The sequence below is a fragment of the Tiliqua scincoides genome, unplaced genomic scaffold (assembly GCF_035046505.1).
Source record: "Tiliqua scincoides isolate rTilSci1 unplaced genomic scaffold, rTilSci1.hap2 HAP2_SCAFFOLD_79, whole genome shotgun sequence".
Taxonomy (NCBI): Eukaryota; Metazoa; Chordata; class Lepidosauria; order Squamata; family Scincidae; genus Tiliqua; species Tiliqua scincoides.
In genome coordinates this window covers 46,604-69,374 of record NW_027101659.1, presented here as the reverse complement: position 1 = coordinate 69,374, position 22,771 = coordinate 46,604, and the positions used below count along the sequence as shown (strand labels likewise).

The 22,771-nt window shown below is 50.8% G+C and overlaps 1 protein-coding gene across 1 annotated transcript in view; it reads left to right on the top strand.

The window, feature by feature from the left end:
* The first annotated feature begins 730 nt into the window (after nucleotides 1-730).
* Nucleotides 731-22,771, top strand: part of AKNA (AT-hook transcription factor) — a 36,400-nt gene continuing 14,359 nt past the window's right edge. The window contains exons 1-11 of the mRNA XM_066611090.1: nucleotides 731-902; nucleotides 1,582-2,750; nucleotides 3,755-3,829; nucleotides 10,380-10,536; nucleotides 12,668-12,822; nucleotides 14,208-14,267; nucleotides 16,074-16,192; nucleotides 17,606-17,822; nucleotides 18,180-18,334; nucleotides 19,989-20,156; nucleotides 21,572-21,833. Coding sequence (XP_066467187.1) covers nucleotides 731-902; nucleotides 1,582-2,750; nucleotides 3,755-3,829; nucleotides 10,380-10,536; nucleotides 12,668-12,822; nucleotides 14,208-14,267; nucleotides 16,074-16,192; nucleotides 17,606-17,822; nucleotides 18,180-18,334; nucleotides 19,989-20,156; nucleotides 21,572-21,833 — 2,709 coding nt within the window. The remainder of the gene's footprint in view (nucleotides 903-1,581; nucleotides 2,751-3,754; nucleotides 3,830-10,379; nucleotides 10,537-12,667; nucleotides 12,823-14,207; nucleotides 14,268-16,073; nucleotides 16,193-17,605; nucleotides 17,823-18,179; nucleotides 18,335-19,988; nucleotides 20,157-21,571; nucleotides 21,834-22,771) is intronic.

Here is a 22,771-nt window from a genome sequence, read left to right as displayed (position 1 = left end):
AAACCTGCTGGGAGTGGAGGGTGGCTAAACCTGCAGTGAAATAAGACCAATGTTTGTAAAACCTTCATTCAAGAGGGCGCCATCTGAGCCTCGTTGGCAAGGAGGGGCTGTATTCAGTGGTAGAGCACCTGCCTTCTGTGCAGACAGTCCTGGGTTCAAGTTCTGGCTTGTCCACGCAGGGCAGGGGAAGATCCTCAGAGCACTGTTGGCGGTTGGTGTAGCTAACATGGGCTATAGCGGTGAGGAAAATTCTATCCCGGCGCAGAGTCAAGACCTCTGTGGATGCTTTGCTTTGACCCTTCTTGCTTTTAGATATTTTCCTATTAGCTCCAAGAAATGCCAAATGGTCTTAGAGGGAGTGGGCTTCTCTCTGCTCTTTCCAGGCTGCCATGAAATCTCTTGCTTGTCTTTCCCTTCTCGGCCTCAGGCAAGACGCATTGATGTGTTGAATGAAGCCGCGATGCAACCTGCTTTCCCGAGGCACCTGCCCCCGGCCCCCCAGCTGTCATGAAGCGACACAAGTGAGCCACTCTTGGCTGGGGGCCGCGGGAACGTTTCTTCCACCACGCCACCCTGCATCAGTCGGCTCGCAGACATGGCCTGTGCGTCAGGGGACAGGTTTGGATGGAGGCAGCAGCGGCATCGTTCCCAACAGGAGAAGGACGAGGAAGTGGAAGAGGACGACGAGCTGGAGGGCTGTGCGGACAAGAATGCAGCCCTGCTGGAAAGCATGGGTCGCTGGCGTCTCTCTTCTTCCCCAGAGATCCTGGAGGACGCTGAGCTTCCAGAAGAGCTTCGGGACTACCTGCATCTTTCAGATGAAGCGGAGCAGAACTTTGACCTCATTGGAGTTCAAGATTTGGACTGTGCAGATGACACTGAGCCCAGGAGCTCCCCGTCTGGTGAGTAAAACAGAAAAGCCGAGTTCCGATTCCGTGGACACTGCGTGAGCCTCCGTGGGAGCCGGGCAAGACCACGAACAAAGTGGGGGGGGGAGGGGAAATAAGCGACTCCTGTAGGAGAAAAAAGTGTTGCATCACTTTTGGCACTTGAGGTGGCGTCCGGTGGTGCCCGCAGGGCCCTCAGACCTTTGCCACCTGGCGGCGAGACCAGGAATGTCACCAGTAGCAGTAAGAGGCTTGGCTCAGTGGGCCGAGCTTCAGCATGCACTTTATGCATGCTCAGAAAGGCCCTCCTGTTTGCCCTGAGCCTCTTACTGGTGTTTGTTGCCTCTGATCTGCATTGCGTTTCCTCTCCCAGTCCAGGAGTTGTTGGTGATGACATCAATCAGTTACTTCCAGTGGTGCTTCCAGTAGGTGAACAAGAGGAACCAGTGGGGGGCAAATGTTGAGAAATGCTGCTCTAGGAGAAAAGGAAGGCTATAGGATACATCAGAAGCCCTGAGGTGGGGCCTGGTGAATCTGGAGGGGTACCAACCTTTGACAGATGGGAACATGGAGGCATATCTTAGCAGGAAGAGAGTGGGACCTGGCAGCCCCCAAATGACCTACAATTAGCTGGATCGGTCTGTGACATTTAATTGAGCCACTGCTGTGCAAATCTGTCTTTTTCTTGTTCCAGAGCATGGTGAAGATGGGAGTCCAGAGGATGTTGCTCCCGCCTCCTACTGGGGAGGGAAGCTGGCCGTGACGGAAGAGGGCCGGGATGGGGCCAGCTCAGAGGAACTGGAGAGGCAGAGAAAGGTTTGGAACGCTGGCAGCGAGGAGAAGCTCCACCCTGAACTTTCCTATGAGGTCCAGTACGGGTCGGAATACAGCGCCAGTCCCGAAGCTCTGAGGGACCCCCTGGCTTTGTATAGACCAGGCCAATCCTGCAGCTTTACCTCCGACGGCGGAGAGGACTTCTTGGAGCACTCCAGCCTCAGCCCGTCTCCCTCCAGGCCTCCCCTGGAGCGTGGCCGCTTGCAAATAGAGGTCTATGAGACCCAGAGCCTGGGCTTGGAGTCTTCCCAGGAAACAGAGTTCTCTTCTCCATCTGGGAGAAGCCCAGAGAGCTCACCCGTGCGTTCCGCCCACTGGAGACGCTTGGGCCAGCTGTCGGCAGAGGACCTTCAGAATGTTCCTGGCATTGATGCTGAGACTTTCCCAGAATCCTCCTGCCCAAAGAACCCAAGCCAACCTCTAGGAACTGTTGTCAAGATGGCTGATGCGGCCCAGCACTCTCCTTCCGTCGCAGCAAAGCCAAAAGAGAGGCGTTTGGATACTCTTGGGGGGGTGGAGGTAGCGACACCCCTGAGGCTGCAGGGCAGCTGGCAGCCGGAAAGAGCACGGAAGCTAAAAGCAGATGTGCCTCATGGGCTGCCGTCCAAGTTCACCAGGCAGTCGCGGTCCCTCAGCCCTCGAGGGAGAACCACCCGGAAAACGTTGGACCGCCCGCGCTCGGGGGAGGCTGACCGGAAAAACCGCTCCACCCCGGTCACAAGTGATGCCCCTCGGTACGGCCAAGGCCAGCTCAACTACCCGCTGCCGGACCTGTCCAAAGTCGAGCCTCGTGTCCGCTTCCCCAGGGACCCCCAACGTTACCACCCGCCACGGGGAAAGACCCGCCCTGCGCGGCCCAGCGAGTTGGGGAAGCCGGTGGTCTTCAAGTCTCCCGCGGAGATTGTCCGTGAGGTGCTGCTGAGCAGCGGGGAGGGTCCCCCCCAGAAACGCCCGACCCCCACTGTCTCCGTGATTCCCGAGGAGCTCAAGTCCCCCAGGCAAGCGACGGAGCTGGTGCAGCAGCTTCAGGTACCGTTTTCACTACACCAAAGCCCAGTTCATGCCAACACTTAAGAACATAAGAACAGCCCCAGGAGCTGGATCAGACCAAAGGCCGATCTAGTCCAGCTTGCTGTATCTCACAGTGGCCCACCAAATGCCCCAGGGAGCACCCCAGATAACAAGAGACCTGCATCCTGGTGCCGTCCCTTGTCAGCTGAACATAACATAAGAACAGCCCCGCTGGATCAGGCCATAGGCCCATCTAGTCCAGCTTCCCGTATCTCACAGTGGCCCACAAAATGCCCCAGGGAGCACACAAGACAACAAGAGACCTGTATCCTGCTGCCCTCCCTTGTCAGCTGAACATCCCTGCTGGATCAGGCCACAGGCCCATCTAGTCCAGCTTCCTGTATCTCCCAGTGGCCCACCAGATGCCCCAGGGAGCACACAAGACAACAGAAGTTGTAAAATTCAAACCCGACTTCAAGGTTCTAGGAAACATCTGAGTGCATTGAAATTTAGTTTTACTCCCTTCTGTACGACACCTGAAATGTTGCAGGGTGGGGGTGTGGCCTGTATGCCTCTAAGTAATGTTAACTAAATGCCATGTGCGTTTTGTTTGGCTTTTGGTAAATCAAATAACCACAGTGGGGGCTCAGCCAGACTGTGGCACGTGGAACAAGCCGCAGCGTGTCGGTTCCCACAAGGGCTGAAAGGAGACTTAACAAGGCCACTGTGTTAGTGTAGGGCTGGAACGGAGACTTCAGTCTCCTGCTGCTGAACCTCCAGTGTCAGTGGCACGATACCTCTGCACACCAGATCTTAGTGGATCGTGACAAGGTGACTGTTGCCATCGTGGAGACTTCCGGAAGCCTCTGGTGGAGCATTGAGAGAAATGGGATTCTAAATGATGTCGAGCTTGACCTGATGTAAGGGGCTGTTTCTGATGTACCAATTGGCTGAGCTCTGTCTAGATTGATCTGCGCATGAATAACTGAACATGGGACTGATGCACCTTCTTTCTGTCTCAGGAGGACTATCGCAAACTGCTGACGAAGTATGCGGAGGCAGAAAACACCATTGACCGGCTGCGGTTGGGCACCAAGGTAGGAGGCGTCTGCCTGCCCTCTTCACTAGGGTGAGAACATAAGAGCCCTGCTGTATCAGGCCAAAACCCCGCCTAGTCCAGCTTCCTGCATCTCACAGTGGTCCGTCAGGGAGCCTCAGGGCGCACACAAGACAAGCAGAGACCTGTTACAACTCCCTTGCAGCTGGCATTCAGGCACAGCGCACTGCTAGAACTCACAAGTTGCACATACACATCATGGTTTGTAACCTGTGGTAGAGTTTTCCTCCATAAATCTATCCAGTCCACTTTTAAAGGCATCTAGGCCAGGTACCATAAACACATCCTGTGGCAAAGAGTTCCACAGACCGACTAAAGCCTGGGTAAAGAAATGTATTCTTTTGTCTGTCCTGACTCTCCCAACATGCAATTTTATTGGATGTCCCCTGGTTCTGGTGTTGTGTGAGAGGGAAGAGAACATCCCTCCATCCACCCCCTGCATAGTTTTGTAGATCTCAATCATGTCCCAGTGAAAATAAAGACTGAAGACGCCTCTCTTCTAGACTGAAGAACCCCAAAGGCTGTAGCCTTGCCCTGTAAGGGAGGTGCCCCAGCCCAGTCATCATTTTGGTCACTCTCTTCTGCACCTTTTCCATTTCCAATATATCCTTTTTGAGATGTGGCGACCAGAACTGGACGCAATACTCCAGGTGTGGCCTTACCACAATTTGTACAACGGCATTATAGGCTGTTTTATTCTCAATCCCTTTTTAAAAATGAACCCTAGCATGAAATTTGGCCTTCTTTCCTGCTATCACACACTGGGTTGACCCGTTAGCCTATGTGTGGAGTTTGGAGTTTTTGCCCCAATGTGCATAACTTTACAATTACTTACGCTGAAGTAATATACACTGAATATACCAGGGGTGTCAAACCTGTTTCATACAGAGGGCCGAAGTTAGCATTCAGGATGCCTGCTGAGGGCCAGAAGTGACTTCATTAACCAGAAAGTGACATCATTAAGCAGCTGATGGCCTGAAATCAGCACTTTGTTCTCATTACCTGCAAATGAAAGAAGAGAAAATACGCAAATCTTGATTATAGTTCAAGATATGGGAGAGCCCAATTTTCATGGGCGCTGCCCTTTCAACAGTAACACCTCAGCACTGCTCAGCAGCTGAGAGCCTGAGGGCTGGATAAAAAGCTTCCGGGGGCCGCATCTGGCCCCCGGGCCTTATGTTTGACACCCCTGGAATACACTGTTCAATATACATTGAAACGCATCTGCCGTTTTGCTGCATCATTCCTCCAGTTTGGAGAGATCTTTCTAGAGCTCCTCGCAATCCCTTCTGCTCTTTACCACGTGGAAAAGTTTAGTGTCATCTGCAAGCCTGACCACCTCGCTACTTATCCCAACTCCAGGTCATTTAGGAACAAGTTGAAAGGCACTGGTCCTTGAGGCTTTTCACCAGTTTCCACTGTGAAAATTGCCTCTTGACACCCACTCTGTTTCCTGGTCCTCAACCAGTTCCTAATCCAGGAGAGGACCTGCCCTGACTGTGGAGTTCTCAGTAGCCTTTGGTGAGGGACCGTGTCGAACCCCTTCGGAAAGTCCAGATATATAATGTCCATGGGTTTTCCCACATCCATATGCCTGTTGACCTTTCCAAAGAATTCTGAAAGGTTTGTGAGGAAGGATTTACCCTTCCAGAGAGGCTACTTCCTCTTGGCCAGTGACACATTGCAGGTTGACTGTGTGGCATTACGGACAGGTCATTCACATGGTCTCTGGGCAGGATGCCATCTTGACTATCAGAGCACAGGGATAGAACCTTGGCTGTTTATATATATAAAGTAAGGAAGCTACAACTTGGGGCCCAGATTATGAAGGACCTCTACATATGGAAGTTTCAGTTTTTATAAAGCTTTTGATCTTTTTTCCTGATTTTTTTTCTTTAATCCTTTTTTCTTGGTTCCTTGGTTCTAATAAAATAAACTTTTTTGGGGTTGTATTACGGGATGCAACCTCCTAGGCCTAGGAAGTTGTACCCAGTCCTGTTTTGCAGGACTTGCTTTTGGGTCCTTCTTTATCTTCACTGTGAGAGCTCCTGTCAGACCAGAACTACATGGGGAAGTGACTTGTATGCACTCAGAGTGCTTAATGATGCTGTGGCATTTGGTGGGCTGGTGTGAGATACAGGAAGCTGGACTAGATGGGCCTATGGCATGATCCAGTGGGGCTGTTCTTATGTTCTTATTCAGCAGGTTGGTCTATATATAAGTTTATCACCAGAGTTTTATTTTCTCCTAGACTGCAGCCCATCACAAGAGTGGGAGAGGAGAGCCGAGAAGCAGAAATGTTTAAGGCTTGGGGAGTCTATTTTCACAAAAAGCTCACTCTAGCTACAGGCCCCCATTTGCTGCAGTGAGTCAGGCAGCCTCGGTTTATCAGCTTGGGCAGGAAACGAGGAGGAAGTGAGAACTTGTCAAAACTAGCATGGCTTTTGATGTTGCAACAGGTTCTCTCCCCTTCCGAGCCTCTGGGCTGCACCCTGTAAACCGCAGTGCAGAGGCTTCCGATAAGTCAGAAGGAAAGAAGAAGCAGGAATTTAAAAGGCCAAGATGAGTCGCGCCTGCAGGCTAAGGTTGAAGTACCAACCGGTCAGACCTCCTCTCGTGCTTTATCACCAGAACCTGATGTTTGGGAACAGAGTGCCTCTCAGTATGAAGGCTCTATCATGTCTTCCCACAAAAAAATTGGGGTTCTTCAATCCAGAAAATGGTGCCTGAGGGGGCACATGACTGAGACATACAGAATTATTCAGGGGATGGATAGAGTGGACCCTGGCCTCTGAACGGCCCGCTTGGAGGCAGGCTGTGCAGCATGGCCTTTCCCAGTTTGAAGAGACACTTGCCCAACAGTCTGAGGCAAAGAGGCAAAGAGGCAAAGAAGGAAGGCCCATAGCCAGGGAGACAGACCAGGGACAGACTGCACTTGCTCCCGGTGTGGAAGGGATTGTCACTCCCAAATCGGCCTTTTCAGCCACACTAGACGCTGTTCCAGAACCACCTTTCAGAGGGTGATACCAGAGTCTTTCGAGACTGAAGGTTGCCAACATGGATAGAGAGGATAGAGAGATGCCCTCTTCCCTCTCACGCAACACCAGAACTAGAGGACATCCACTAAAACTGAGTGTCGGGACGGTTAGGACCAAAGAAAATATTTCTTTATCCAGTGTGTAATTAATCTGTGGAACTCCTTGCCACAGGATGTGGTGATGGCATCTGGGCGAGATGCTGTGAAGAGGGAATTGGACAGATTCCTGGAGGAAAACTCCATCACATGTTACAAGCCATGATGGGTCTGAGCAACCTCCTGATTTTTGAAATAGGCCACCCCAGAATGCCAGATGCAATGGAGGGCACCAGGATGCAGGTCTCTTATGTTCCCCCAGAGGCATCTGGTGAGTCACTGTGAGATACAGGAAGCTGGGCTAGATGGGCCTTTGTCCAGCTCCAGCGGGGCTCTTCTTACATTCTTATGTTCTTGCATCAAATGTCTAGGTAGTCTGACATTCAGTTTCCAGAAATGGCCCTCCAGATACATCTTGGAAGTGCCCAAGCAGGGTATGAAACTTCCCCTTGTTTGTCCCTACCATGCAGTACTTAGAGATTCACTTCTCCTGAACATGGAGGTTCTACTTGGCTTTCATGCTGACAGAGAACCAGCATGTTTATTTTTTTCCTGACGGCTTGAACAAGGGGCAACTTGCAAATGTTGGGTTTTGATTGGGGGATGTTAGACAGTTCATTCTGTCAAAGTCCATTCTGAGGCTTGGGTTGGGAAGGAGAAGGAACCCGAGGCACAGATGGCCGGGATTATTGAAATCCAGCTTTGCTTCTGTCACCCGACTATAAGTGAGCAAGAGCAAAAGGCAGGGGGTGGGCTTGGGGGACAGGAAAACCTTCCAGCCCCTAGAGCTGATTGTGAATGACTTCTCTGTGCATGTGTCCATGGCTGTGTATCCACCCCTCTTGGCAGTCTTGCTCTGGCTGGAAAATATGGGGGGGGCATTATGTTCATGATTTTCCAGCTAGCTTTGGGGGAACTCTTGTCCTGGCACTTTCCTATTGAGTGTTGGGAGGGTTAGAACAGACAAAAGAAAATATTTCTTTACTCAGCGTATGGTTGGTCTGTGGAACTCCTTGCCACAAGATGTGGTGATGGCACCTGGCCTGGACACCTTTAAAAGGGGATTGGACAAGTTTCTGGAGGAAAAATCCATTACGAGTTACAAGCCATGATGTGTATGCGCAACCTCCTGATTTTAGAAATGGGCTATGTCAGAATGCCAAATGCAAGGGAGGGCACCAGGATGAGGTCTCTTGTTATCTGGTGTGCTCCCTGGGGCATTTGGTGGGCCGCTGTGAGATACAGGAAGCTGGACTAGATGGGCCTATGGCCTGATCCACTGGGACTGTTCTTATGTCCTACCAAAGGAGTGCCTTGAGCCTTTCCTTGTTTCTTTTTTAAACCATTACAAAATTATATAATGCCATTATCCAACACTGAATGACGCTATTAAGGAAAAAAAAAGTGAAAGCATGGCTTTCATCTTTCTCTCTTGCTGTGGTCTCCCTGGGCAATGGTTTCAGGGAGGGTTGCAGCTCATGATAGAACCACATTCGCCCCTGCTTTGAATGCAAAAGGTCTGGTCTTGGCAGCGTCTTTACGCAAAGCTGGGAAACCTTTTCTGAAACCTTGGAAAGAGGCTGCCTGGCGGTGTTGACAACACTGGGCTAGACGGACCAAGATTCAGCCCCGTAGGCAGCAACTCCCTCTCTTGAAATGCTTCCTTTCAAAACTGGGAAATGTGGTGATTTTATGGTGGATTTTCTCTCTCGAGTAGCCTGCGACCTCATGGCCCTTGTGCACATCTCTGCTGTGAACTCTGCTTGTCCACCCCTCTCTGCTGGGAGGGAGTTCCCTGTGTGGGTTTGTGTTATGGGAACCTTGTGCTTTCCAGAAGATTCTGGAGAGAGTGCTTAGCATAATGATGTATGTGATATCCAAAGCCTGACCTTCACTCCTAAAACACACCCTTGCTCCCCTCCTGCCACAGGTTGTAAGGGTCAGTCAGTCAGGTTGGATGAGGTCCTATGGGGGCCTCGTCTGCCATTACACGGAGAAGCTTTTCCCCCTCCCTGCCAGGTTAGGACAATTGAGAAACACCTGAAGTTGTTTTCTACTGAGGGCACAGTCCTAACCAGGACTACTCAGAAGTAAGTCCTATTTCATTCAATGGGGCTTACTCTCAGGAAAGTGTGGTTAGGATTGCAGCCTGAGCCATACAATCTTAGACAGGATACTCAACACTGACCAGCAGCAGCTCTTACGGGCTCCAGTATCATCCACACGGACTGGCAGAAGCTCTCCAGGGTGTGTTTTTTTTTGGGGGGGGGTCTTTCCCAGCCATGCCCAAAATGACTGCTGGGGATTAGAACCCGGAAGCTTCTGCACACAAAGCAGGAGCTTGACCACTGAACACTACAGCCCCTTATCTACAAACTTGGGTCTTCTGATGAAATAGGTGGGCATGAGAATTGAGATGGTTGAGAGCCTCTTTGGTACTGCTAAGGGATGGGTTTTCCTGCAACAAAATCTCCGCCTGCCCACCACAGAGCCCTTTGTGTGGAAAACCCTGCTCAGAGAACATCGTAGTAGTAACTTAGGGTTACTACTAACCCTAGAGAAAAGAGAGCGACTAAGATGATTACGGGGCTGGGGCACCTTCCTTATGAGGAAAGGCTACGGCGTTTGGGCCTCTTCAGCCTAGAAAAGAGACGCCTGAGGGGGGACATGATTGAGACATACAAAATTATGCAGGGGATGGACAGAGTGGATAGGGAGATGCTCTTTACACTCTCACATAACACCAGAACCAGGGGACATCCACTAAAATTGAGTGTTGGGCGGGTTAGGACAGACAAAAGAAAATATTTCTTTACTCAGCGTGTGGTTGGTCTGTGGAACTCCTTGCCACAGGATGTGGTGCTGGTGTCTAGCTTAGACACCTTTAAAAGGGGATTGGACAAGTTTCTGGAGGAAAAATCCATTACGGGGTACAAGCCACGATGTGTATGCGCAACCTCCTGATTTTAGAAATGGGCTATGTTAGAATGCCAGATGCAAGGGAGGGCACCAGGATGAGGTCTCTTGTTATCTGGTGTGCTCCCTGGGGCATTTGGTGGGCCGCTGTGAGATACAAGAAGCTGGACTAGATGGGCCTATGGCCTGATCCAGTGGGGCTGTTCTTATGTTAACTTTGTCATTGTGCTACAGCACAACGAAATTTATGCACCTTTGAGATACAAGCATAGATATATACTACAATTCCAACGATCACTCTCTACACACTCACCCACACATTCTATACAACATGCATCATAATATAAAACAGTATAACAGACCATAATGCCCAGGAGCATGGCAACAACTATAGTGCCTTATTCAACGTAATTATGGCTGTGGGATAAGAACTGTTCAGGAATCGTGTGGTGCTGCTCTCAGAGTTCTGTGTGCTACTCAGGTGCGCCTCTACGCCGACCCGCCAAGGCCGAGCCAGGGGGTGCAGATGGGGACCGTGTCTCAGGGCTCCAAGGTGATGACCGTCGACATCCCCCAGGCCCGGGTCGCCGAAGTCTCAGGAAGCCCTGCTCCGGGGCCGGATGCGGCTTGCAGAGAAGGTGGGTCCTGATCAGTTGCACGCAGCCCGCCCTCCTTTCCCTCTGGCAAACGGCACGAGCGCAGGCCTGTTCGTGCTCGTAAGTAATCCCCTCTGTGCTCTCCCCCAGGAAAGTGTACACAAGATTACTGCCTGAGTCACAGCAGGGGCAGCTGCAAATGGCAACTTTGGTTCGCCTTGTTGCCTTCCACCCCTCCCCCACACTTCCTGGTTTAGAAAAACTTTTTAAAGTCATATTTTAATAGGTCACTGTTTATTGTTCATTGTTTTTGGTACTGGAGGAAAAGGTCTCTAAATAAGCAGCTAAGAGCCCAGTCCTATCCAATTTTCCAGCACCGGTGCAACCGCAGTGCAGCCTAAAGGTAAGGGAACAAACGTTCCCTACTTTAAGGAGGCCCCTGTGACTGCTGCCCCACCACAGGATGCAGTGCCTGACCCATTGGCACAGATGCACCAGCACTGGAAAATTGGATAGGACTGGGCCCTCGGTCTTTTCTGGCAGGTCCAGACGGGTTCAGCTGTGCTTTGCCTCCCAGATTTTAAGCAAAGCGCATTTTTCCAGGGAATACAGTGTGACTTACTCATGAGTAAATGCATTTCAGAACCAGAATCCTACACAGAGCAAGGAGAGCTTGTCCTGCTGCACCCCCTCTTTGCCGTGGCTAACCAACCTCGGGCAGCTGAACTGTGGCCCTAAAGGGAAACCTTGCAAGCTACAAGAGTTCTGTGTATCTTTGGTCCCTGTAAAAACATTTTATTACCATGACCCACTCCCAGTCCAGTCCACAACCCACTTCCAGTTTCCCTTCCAGTCCAAAAAGAGCTCTGCCTGCCCTCACCACCTCCCTGCTCCTGTGTGCCCGTGTTCCAACCTCCCCTGTGACGTGCCAAGAGGAAAGACCAGCTACTTGACAGCCGTCTGGCTGTGCCATCCCCATGCTGACTACTTGCCAGGGGTCACAGCTGCTCTGTGTTGTCAGCCTTGTGCCTGGCCCACGGGAGCTCACTTGGGAGAGGGCCTGGCAGTGCCACGGGCTGCAGCCACTTTGAATGGCCCGCCTCCTGCCAACCTGGCAGAACCCCAGCCTTGTGTCTTATTCCACAGCAGCCACGGCCTGGCCCACTTGAGCTCGTTCGGGAGTGGGCTTGGCAGACCTGAATGGAGCTGCAGCCTGCTGAACGAGGGGTCTCCAAACCTTGGCCCGCAGGCCAAATCCAGCCCTTTGGAGACTTTATCGGGCCCACGTGGCTCCCCAGCCCCTTGGGACTAAATATGGGGGGGAGGCACAGTTCTGGCTTTCTCAGCATGTACACCATATTCAGCCACTAGAGATGCTGAATTTGAACATAATGTAATGGAAACTACATTACGTTTCCTGCCTTGGGATTTGGAGTGCCGGGGGGTTGGACTCGATCACCTGTTATGTCCCTTCCAACTCTATGCTTATATGAAATAAACTATTCCATTCAATTGCATTCAGCACCTCTAGTGGCCGAATGAGATATATACTAACGCTGAGAGACCTGGAATATAAGTATAATGTCTGTGTTAAACTTATATGGAGCAGAAAACGAGACCAATAAAAAGTTTTGAGTTGTGGGTTGCTTGATGCTTTTACAAAATCCATTTCCCCTCTTCCTGTGCAAATCAATTTCACCCTCTGCTCCCCTGCCTCCTTTCACCTCCACCCGCTCATTGTATTGTATTCAATCTCAGCACATCAGTTCTCCATGTATTTATTTCCTGGCCCTTGACACCACGTCAGATTTACAATATGACCCTTGTGCTGAAAAATTTGGAAGCCCCCCTGTGCTAAGCGATCTTGTGGGTTCATGACCCACCGCAAATCAGCTCGCAACTCACTGATGGGTCATGACCCAGGGTTTGAAAAGCGCTGACTTCCATGGATTTTGCATGGCTTGGGAAGTTGTCTACTTGTTAAGGCCCCAGTCCTGTTCCTGAGACTGATAATGAAGAATTGGCACCAAGATCCCATTGGGAGGAAAGATCTGTTTTGTTATTTGTTTGAGTGGTGGAATTGGAGTAGATTTTACCAGCTTATTTTGGTGGGGGGGGGGTGGAAATTGCCAAACCATCAACAAAATTTCCACCTGCTTTGTTCCAACTTCAGGATCTCGGGCACAGCAGGCCACCTTCTCCCCCCTCCTTAATTCCACGGTCTCCAGCATTCCCAGCACAGATGGCCTCGTGTCTGCGGATAAAGCTGTCTCAGAAGATTGCTCGACTCGAGTCTTGGCTAACCAAGCAAGGACATTTCAGAGACAGGTAAATGGCTGGCTCGGATCCAGTCACTGGCTCCTTGCTTTCCGACCTTCTGGAGATCTCTGCATTTTGGGTGCCCACACAGGGTGATGTTTCCATTTCAGGGGCTGGGGTTGCTGTGGGGCAGAGAGTGCAGCTGTTCTCCTTTCTCCACATCTTGGCACCAAATTCCTCTACACCTAAGCAATTTTGTGATGTCTTCAATTATAAACTGCAGTGTGGAATGGGCCGGAGCATCGAAGAGAAGCTCTGAAGAAGCATCAGGAAGCAAAAAGAACGTTTTCTTGTTGCCAATGATGCTACTTTAGAGCTCCTCTTTGATGCTCCAGCCCATTCCACACTGCAGGTTATAACTGAAGCCTCTTGGTGTTTGGACCCTCTCACAAACCCAGCTTGCCCCCTGGGGCATCATCCACTGCCAGAGAATTGCAGTTGAGGGATATGGAGCCAAGCAGGCTTCTTCATGGAGCCTCTTTTTCTTGACCTGTTTCCCCTCTGATTGGGCATGAATCCCAATGAGTGGGTCAATCGTGGTTCAGGCACGGTGGGACAATCCCTGTTGCACAAATGTGTGGGACGAGCCACAGGTCTGTGTAGTCTCTGAACACAGTTGGCGTTCCTGTTCGACAACCCCTGCTCGATCTAACAGCCTAGTCGTGCCCAACCTTCTTGCAGTGATGCAGCCGTGTCAATGGGGTGTGCACTGCATCCTGCAGTGGGGGGCTGCCACTGAGGCCTCCTGAAATTAAGGGAAAGTTTGTTCCCTTACTTTGGGGCTGCATTGAGACTGCATCGGAAATTTGGACAGGATTGGGCCCTCGTGCGTTTTTAAAAGTGTTTTTTTTTTCTTCTGACACGGAAAAGTCTCTTAGTACCAATTCAGGATTACACCAGGAAAATCTGGCCTAGACATTCCTTCTGCCTAGACATTTTTTGGGGTGGGGGAAAGGTACTTCTTGTGCTAGCACTGGGATATGTGGGGACGACGACAGTGAAAATAGAAAAGGTGCAAAAAGAGTTGAGAGACAGTTATTAAGAATACCTGTATACGGCTTTTCAAAATGAGTAGTTCACAAAGTGGTTTACATAGTAAAAATCAATCAATGGTGCCCTGTCTGCAAAGAGCTCACAATTTAAAATAAAATAGAGAAGAGACACCAGCAAAGGCCACTGGAAAAGACACTATACTGGGGTGAAGAGGAATGGTTGCTCTCCTGCTAAATACCACTTTGATATCACAAAGAGGATACCACTTTGGAAGGTGTTTCTTTGCCCACTTAGCAGTGGGGGGGGGGGAATGTGGTGAGTCTGAAGGAACAGTCGGGCCTACAACACTCCTATTTCTGGGACCAGGACGTTGATAAAGTCTTCCTCATGCTCTTATGTAGGTGGAATTGTTGGAGGAGTTGATTCAGGCGGGACAGCTGACACCACAGGACCAGCTGAAGGTACCCTACATTGAATGAACATCACTGCCCCTCTGAGATGATCGCAGTTTGTGGGGAGCATTTAATGGTGCTGGGAGCTCTTGCCCTTCTCCTACTCGTTAATTAAGCATACATCCCCTTATTAAAGATCCTAGAACAGTGGTTGTCAAAGTGGTGGGTCGCGACCCACCATAGGAACAAGAAAACAGGTCATTTCCCTTTAAGGAGTGTTCTAACCCTAATAGTGGGTTCTGTGGTGATGCCGTAGCCCCCTCTGCGGGTCTCCCCCAAGCTTTGTTTTGTTCCTATCTGAAGGTTGGAGCGATTTCCAGTTTACTGTTAGTCAGATCGGAGCAAAACGATGCTTGGGGAGACTCGCGGAGGGGGCTGTGGGCCTCCTGGACCCTCTCCAGGGCTTGCAGACCCCCTGAGGTAGGCTGGCAAGGGCACCTCTGGGTGCCCTCGGTGCCACTGGGGCATATCCCCCTACAAGTCCCTGCCCCCACAACCACTTACAAGCGCTTCTTGGACTCCCAGCGAGTTTGAGAACTGCTGTCCTAGAAGATCTCCTCTACCACAGCATCCCTCCATCCCTGGAGCATCACATATGTGATATGCAGAGGTGGGTGAAAACAGTTTTATTCTGCAGATTTCAGTGTTTTCCAAAGTTAAAAATGCACAAAGTGGCCTTATATGTTTTTACTCAGAATTTATACTATAATTATATAGTATAGTATATAGTTCCAAACAACACAGTCCTGGAACGAGCTGGAACCCCTAGCATGTATGCACTGCTGAAACAGAGACGCCTGCGTTGGCTCGGTCATGTCGTGAGAATGGATGATGGCCGGATCCCAAAGGATCTCCTCTATGGAGAACTCGTGCAAGGAAAGCGCCCTTCAAGTAGACCACAGCTGCGATACAAGGACATCTGCAAGAGGGATCTGAAAGCCTTAGGAGTGGACCTCAACTGGTGGGAAACCCTGGCCTCTTAGCGGCCCGCTTGGAGACAGGCTGTGCAGCATGGCCTTTCCCAGTTTGAAGAGACACTTGGCCAGCAGTCTGAGGCAAAGAGACAAAGAAGAAAGGCCCATAGCCAGGGAGACAGACCAGGGACAGACTGCACTTGCTCCCAGCGTGGAAGGGATTGTCACTCCCAATTTGGCCTTTTCAGCCACACTAGACGCTGTTTCAGAACCACCATCCAGAGCGCGATACCAGAGTCTTTCGAGACTAAAGGTTGCCAACAAGTATATAGTAATTGTAGTATAGGGTGGTATATTGTCAGCAGATAAAGCCACAGTCATTACACCCCCCCCCCCAAAAAAAAAAAAAATTAAATAATTAATGAAAACCAAATAGAACAGTTTCTTTTTAACAGATTTTGGGTCCCCCCCTCCAAAAAAAAAAAAAAAAGAGAGAGAAGTGCAGAAAGTGGTGTTGTGTGTTTTTATGTCAGTGTCACTGTTTTCACCCACCTCTCATCCTACTGAGAGCCAGCCTGGTGTAGCGGTTTGGCAGTCGGACTTGGCCCTGGAAGATCCAGGTTCAAATCCTTGCTCAGCTTTCTGGACTACCTTGGGCCAGTCACTTTCTTCCTCAGCTCCACCTGCCTCACAGGGTCGTTGTGAGGACAAGGGAGAGGAGCAAGCAGGTACATCAGCCTGAACCTTGGAGGAAGGGCAATGGAAAAACTTAGAATAGAATAATATACTGTCGCATCCCTGGAGCACCAACTCCCAGCTTAGCAATGGAATCAGAAGCAGCTCCTGTGGTTGTTTAGAGCAGTTGCTTGATGTTGTTTTTGCTTGTCCAACCTCCTTCTAGGGGTTTACAAGGCTCAAGGAAGCCCAAAGTGCCCTGGAGCAGGCATATCTACGGGCCCGGGAAGAACACTGGAGGCTGCAGGAACCCACAGGGGCACCAGGGGACTTTGACCCAGATCGGTATGTGTGTTGTACGGGTGACTCTGGCTAGGAAAGATTCCCCCAGGTGACAAGATGAAGGGAAAGGGGGAAAAATTTGATAGATGGGCAAATAAAGAGTGAAAAGCAATAGTCTACCTGAGAACATGTAGGTGGGCCTCAACCTGTTTATTTTTCTGGGGTGGAACAAAACTGGGTGTCTGCAGGCCATCCTCTTAAGGGGAGAAGTTCTGCTGAACATCTGGCCTGATCTGGGTTCTGAGCTGTCTGTGACAGATCAGGAGAGAGATCTTGGGGTGGTGGTGGACAGGTCCATGAAAGTGTTGACCCAATGTGCGGCGGCAGTGAAGAAGGCCAATTCTATGCTTGGGATCATTAGGAAGGATATTGAGAACAAAACGGCTAGTATTACAATGCTGTTGTACAACTCGATGGTAAGGCCACTCCTGGAGTATTGTGTCCAGTTCTGGTCGCCGCATCTCAAAAAAGACATAGTGGAAATGGAAAAGGTGCAAAAGAGAGCGACTAAGATGATTACGGGGCTGGGGCACCTTCCTTATGAGGAAAGGCTACGGCGTTTGGGCCTCTTCAGCCTAGAAAAGAGACGCTTGAGGGGGGACATGATTGAGACATACAAAATTATGCAGGGGATGGACAGAGTGGATAGGGAGATGCTCTTTACACTCTCACATAACACCAGAACCAGGGGACATCCACTAAAATTGAGTGTTGGGCGGGTTAGGACAGACAAAAGAAAATATTTCTTTACTCAGTGTGTGGTTGGTCTGTGGAACTCCATGCCACAGGATGTGGCGATGGTGTCTGGCCTGGATGCCTTTGAAAGGGGATTGGACAAGTTTCTGGAGGAAAAATCCATTATGGGGTACAAGCCATGATGTGTATGTGCAACCTCCTGATTTTAGAAATGGGTTATGTCAGAATGCCAGATGCAACGGAGGGCACCAGGATGAGGTGTCTTGTTATCTGGTGTGCTCCCTGGGGCATTTGGTGGGCCGCTGTGAGATACAGGAAGCTGGACTAGATGGGCCTATGGCCTGATCCAGTGGGGCTGTTCTTATGTTCTTAAACTACAATTCCCAGAAGGCCTTGCAGGTCTCTTGTTATCTGGTGTGCTCCCTGGGGCACTTGGTGGGCCGCTGTGAGATACAGGAAGCTGGACTAGATGGGCCTATGGCCTGATCCAGTGGGGCTGTTCTTATGTTCTTATCTGTACTAACAGAAGTTCGCATGCTCTACTTGTCACACCTCAACTGAGGGACTGACTGACTCAACGGAGTACTGAGGGACAGTACTGGGCCCCTCTTGCTGTCTACGCTGCCCCCCATGACACTAGTTTCAAGTTTCCAATTATCTTATCCCATGAGACGTTCCAGCAAGCCCTCTGCTTGGGTGACACTTGACTGTCTCTTCCAGAGTGGTGGAAGGGGAGCTCTTTCGTCTGGAGATGCGGCTGCAGGAGCTGAAGGAAAGGATTGACCAGGCTTCTCGGACCCAGCCGGCTGCAGGCAGTGACTCCGAGATGACCGCTTCTCCCAGCAGCCTCCCAGCATGGGCTTTCGAGCCGCAGATGAGGTCCCCGACACCGTCCATCCAAGCCCCTATTCCGGCTGTCCGCACGCCATACCCTGAGGTAGAATGGCCTGTTATTCCTTGGATGTGATTTTTTTCCCCAGGTTTGCCATGCGGTGGGGGATTTGAAAAGTCCCTCCTCTTAACAATCATGGCAGGTCTGGAATATTTCCATGTCCCAATATGACCACTGCAGAGGGAGAGGTGAGAGCCCCTGTCCACTGGGTGCCCCTTGGGGGCAGGAAATGGGCAGCTTGTATGGCAGCAGAGCCATAAATGAGCATAATGCAGTGAAAAGCAAGACATGTTGAGACGGGCTGTGTTCTGAGCTGCTGGACGAAAAGTGGAACACCTTTGGGGGAGGGTTGTCTTTCTGTACAGTCCTTGCTTATATCTCTCCCCCCCCCCCACTCCTCAGGCACCCATCCCCAAGGACAGTCGCTCCCAAGCCCAGGTGGAGGTGGAAGTGAGCTCAGTCAGTGATGAGACGGAGGGCGGTGAGGAGGGCCTCCCTGAGCCCCTCTGGCGCAAGCGGCTCCAAACAGAGAAGGACTTTGATAATCTGCTGGACTGGTAAATCGATGGGGGGGGGGGCTGTTGCATGCTCAGTGTGAATTGCATACATAGTCCCCACACACACTAGCCTGGGAAGTGTGCTCATCAGCCTGGGAAGGCAGCTCATCTGAGAGAAGGAAAACTCTGATCCCAAACCTCCACTGCCTTGTGGCTACATCCAGTTATGGAAAAGGCTTCAGGAGTCAACCTCGAGGCAAAATCCGGAGCCGGAGTCCCTGAGGCAGTTCGTGGCTGAACACAGTCACGTTCTGGCAACTCCTGCGACGCCGTTGGAACCAACCGTATTGGCCTCTGCCTTTCCATTGGACCATTTCAGCGACGTGGAGAAGGGGGATTTGCTGCATGGGTAACAGCCTATCCTCCATACCTACTTTACCCAGGCTTCGCGCACTGCAGAGGACACTCTGTTCCAGAACCACCATTCAGAGCGTGACACCATAATCTTCCGAGACTGAAGGATGCCAACACACACACACACACACACACACACACACACACACACACTTTACAGTTGTGCAAATTTTAATCCAGCATTGTGTCTGTCTCATGGCACATGCAAGCTCATGCTGAACCTACAATTCCAAATCACTGCTTTTCAAATATTATTGATTAAAAACTAGAGGCTCATGGCAAGTACATACAAAAGAGAGTTGCACAAAGCTCATATTTTTAAGTCACAGGGTTAGCCCTGATTTGGAAACCTGGCTGGTTAGCTAAGTGCTTATTTATTCCTATTTTGGGGCAACTCTTCCTCTAAGGAGCTCAGAGTGGTGTACATAGTTTCTCCCCCCCCCCTTTTGTCCTTGCAACAACCCTGTGAGGTAGGTGAGGCGGAGAGAGAGTGACTGGCCCAAAGGCACTCAGGAAGTTTCATGGCTGAGCAGGGATTTGAACCTGGATCTTCCAACTCTAAAGCCCGCTCCCAAACCACGACAACATCTTGGCTCCAGCAGTTTGTACAAACCATAGTTTGGATGAAACTGAGGTTTATAAGAGGCTGGGCACAGAAGCTTTACATCTCTCCGCTCAGGGTAGAGCTTCGCATGCAGAAGGTCCCAGGTTCAGTGCCTGCCTTCCCCCTTCCTTGAACTCGGGTAAGTTGCTAGTCCATGCTGATGAAAATATGCTAGATCAACGGTTCTCACACATTTAGCACCAGGACCCACTTTTTAGAATGAGGATCTGTCAGACCCACCAGAAGTGACATCATCAAGCATGAACATTTTTAACAGTCCTGGGTTGCAATCCTACCCACTTACCCAGGAGTAAGTTCCATCTACTGTCATTGTTAAAAGAAAATACACAGTAGCCTATTAGTTTTCAGGCTTGGGGGGCTTGGAAATCTCTCACCCATGGGAACCCTCCTGCCTGGGTGGCACCCCCCCCCCTTTAAGGTTCATGGCAGGACTTGCCACGTAAGATAGATGGGAGAGTAGAGGTAATGATGGAGCCGTTCTGACAGGAGCTCCACCAAGGCTCTGCAAAGACTTCAAAGCCAGAGGTGGTCACTGGTCATCATCAATTAGGCTCTCAGTCTCTGCCAGCCTGCCTGGTTTGACACTCCTGTTGGGGGTCCCCTTCAAACAGGTTGACCGTCACTCAGGGAACAGCCGTGGTCAAGAATCATGTACCTGTTGCCTTCTCCTAACAGCTACAGCAGCTTCAAATCTTTACCTGGAACTCTGAGCTGGGAACAGCTGGACCTGGAAGGACACAGCTTGGGCCCGGAGGAGGTGGATGGTGCAACTGCAAAGGATACTGGGACACAGAATGACTCGGTGGCTGAAGTTACTGGCCCCACTTGCAGCGTCTCTTTGCAGTAAGTCGCATGGCAGAAGCGCATGTTAGCTGCAGTCAGAGGGCCCACAGGACTTTCTGTTGGAGCGGGACGGAGGTTCCACTTCCCCATCCAGCCACCAAGGGGTGAGCTCAGGCCAACTCCTGTCCTTCTGCTAAACACACCTTATAGGGAGTCCTGGGGAGCATTTAACAGAAGCCTTGGGATCCCCCTTGCACTTGCTATGCAGGAACAGCAGAGGTGTTTGTGAAGCCCAAGAATGGTTGAGTCCACACTTCAGGATTATTTTAACAATAAACGCTAAATAATTGTTTAATAATTTACAGATACCATATCACAGTAACGGATAATGTATTCATTTCTGTCCCTCCCCCCTAAGGAGCTCAGGGTGGCATATATGGCTCTTCCCCCTTTTTTTTTTAAATTAAGCACAGCAACCTTGTGAGGTAGTCTAAGTGGAGAGATGCTCCCCCATAAGCTTTATGACTGAACTGGGATGTAAATCTCCTCATCTCAACCGTCCAAAGGCCTCTTGCTCCCTAAACTTATTTATTTTTCCACATCTTTATGCAGCCCTTCCTCCAAGGAGCCTCTGGACTCCGGCCTCAGCATCACTTTGCAGCTCAGAGGCCGAGAGGTGGTCTTGGCAGAAACGGTGGGGCTGGAAGGGCAACCTGCGTGATAATTGGGCTCTCCTAGCACCTCCCTATCTCACCCCTCCTGTTTTACCCTGCAGCAGTCCTTGCCTTTGGTGACCTCCTTCCATCTCTCCCTCCTCGAGTCTCTGTAGAAGCAGTGGTGCCAAAAAAGGAGTTCTAGGAGAGCCCAATTGTAACAGGGGTCAGTTAAAGAGCTTGCAGGGGCTACAGGCTTATATTCGACATCCCTGAGGATTGTAAGCCCCTCGGAGCAGAGACCTGTATTTTCACTCTCTGTTAAGCATCATGACATGAATAGTCCTAGTCCTGTAGCCACTGTCTTTGTGATACTTCTGGGAGGCCTTCAATGGCAAAACTAATCCTGCGGGTGTCCCGGGATGTGACCGAAATGACAAGTGGGTTTCTCTCGGGCTCTGTTGACTCAGCCCAGCAAACAAAGATGTCTTGATGTGCCCACGCTCTTTTTCCCAGAGAAAGACAAAAGGGGCTTTGAGCATTTTTGGGTACTCCCCCCCCGCTTGCTATGGAGAGCTGGCAGGCCAGATGTGCAGCTGGCGAGGTTGGGGGCAGAAGGTGGGCGGTACTGGAGGAGAAGAGCGAAGGAAGGGGTTTGATGGGGAAGAAACGGAAGCGTGAAATCTCCAGGAGCATGTTTGATTTAAATACTTGACTCAGTGTAACTTCAGTGGGAAGCCACTAAGCCTCCCGACTGGGAGAGGGAGAGGAGATGTGATCTAGCAGCTGCTGACGTTTGGGTTGTTTCCGGGTTGCTTACAGGGCGTCCCAAGAAAGGAAGCCTCATGCCCTGCTGTCCAGAAAGCTCCAGCCGCCCCCCTGCCAGGTCAGCCACATGCCTGCTGGCCAGGCGGAGGGGGCGTCTGAGAACAGTGGATCCCCTGCCACAGTTCCCAGGGCTGCCTCTCGGGGAAGGCAGGAGCAGCTCACCCCACAGAGCAGCATGGCCAGTGTCGCCGAGAGCGCCGTTTCCGAACACGGGGCCCAGAAGTCTTTCCGGCAGACGAGCGCAGCCTTGCCTGAGGTCAGTGGCTATTGGGACAAGGACATCAGCCTGGATTGGCCCATCTAATCCAGCTTCCTAGACTGGAAGTGGCCCACCAAAGGAAGCACTCAAAACATGATCCCCGCGTCCTGTTGCTACTGATACTGTCAGCAAGTTTGCAAGGCCTCCACTCTCCCTTCATAGCTCCTCTGCCACTGGCATCATTGACCTCCTTCCTCTCAACCTGAAGATCTTAGAGCCACTTGGGTTGGCCAAGCAATAGGCTTGGCACACTCTCTGCTATCCAGTCCCCACACACGACCTACACTTCTGGAGCTCCACCATCCTTTGTCCACTAAAGATCCCCTAATCCCCCCAAATGCCTTGCTCCTTCTGCACTGAACTGCCTCCCAGAATTCGTGGGGGCTTCTTACTTCAAGTCCTCCTTCAAAAACCCTGTTGTCCTCTTATGGCTCTCGGAAAGAGAGAGAATGACAGGGCAGAGCGGGAAGAGGCGTTTGGGCCTCTTCAGCCTAGAAATGAGATGCCTGAGGGGGGACATGATTGAGACATACAAAATTATGCAGGGGGTGGACAGAGTGGATAGAGAGATGCTCTTTACACTCTCACGTAACACCAGAACCAGGGGACATCCACTAAAATTGAGTGTTGGGCGGGTTAGGACAGACAAAAGAAAATATTTCTTTACTCAGAGTGTGGTCGGTCTGTGGAACTCCTTGCCACAGGATGTGGTGACGGCGACTGGCCTGGACGCCTTTAAAAGGGGATTGGACAAGTTTCTGGAGGAAAAATCCATTATGGGGTACAAGCCACGATGTGTATGCGCAACCTCCTGATTTTAGAAATGGGCTACGTCAGAATGCCAATGCAAGAGAGGGCACCAGAATGAGGTCTCTTGTTATCAGGTGTGCTCCCTGGGGCATTTGGTGGGCCGCTGTGAGATACAGGAAGCTGGA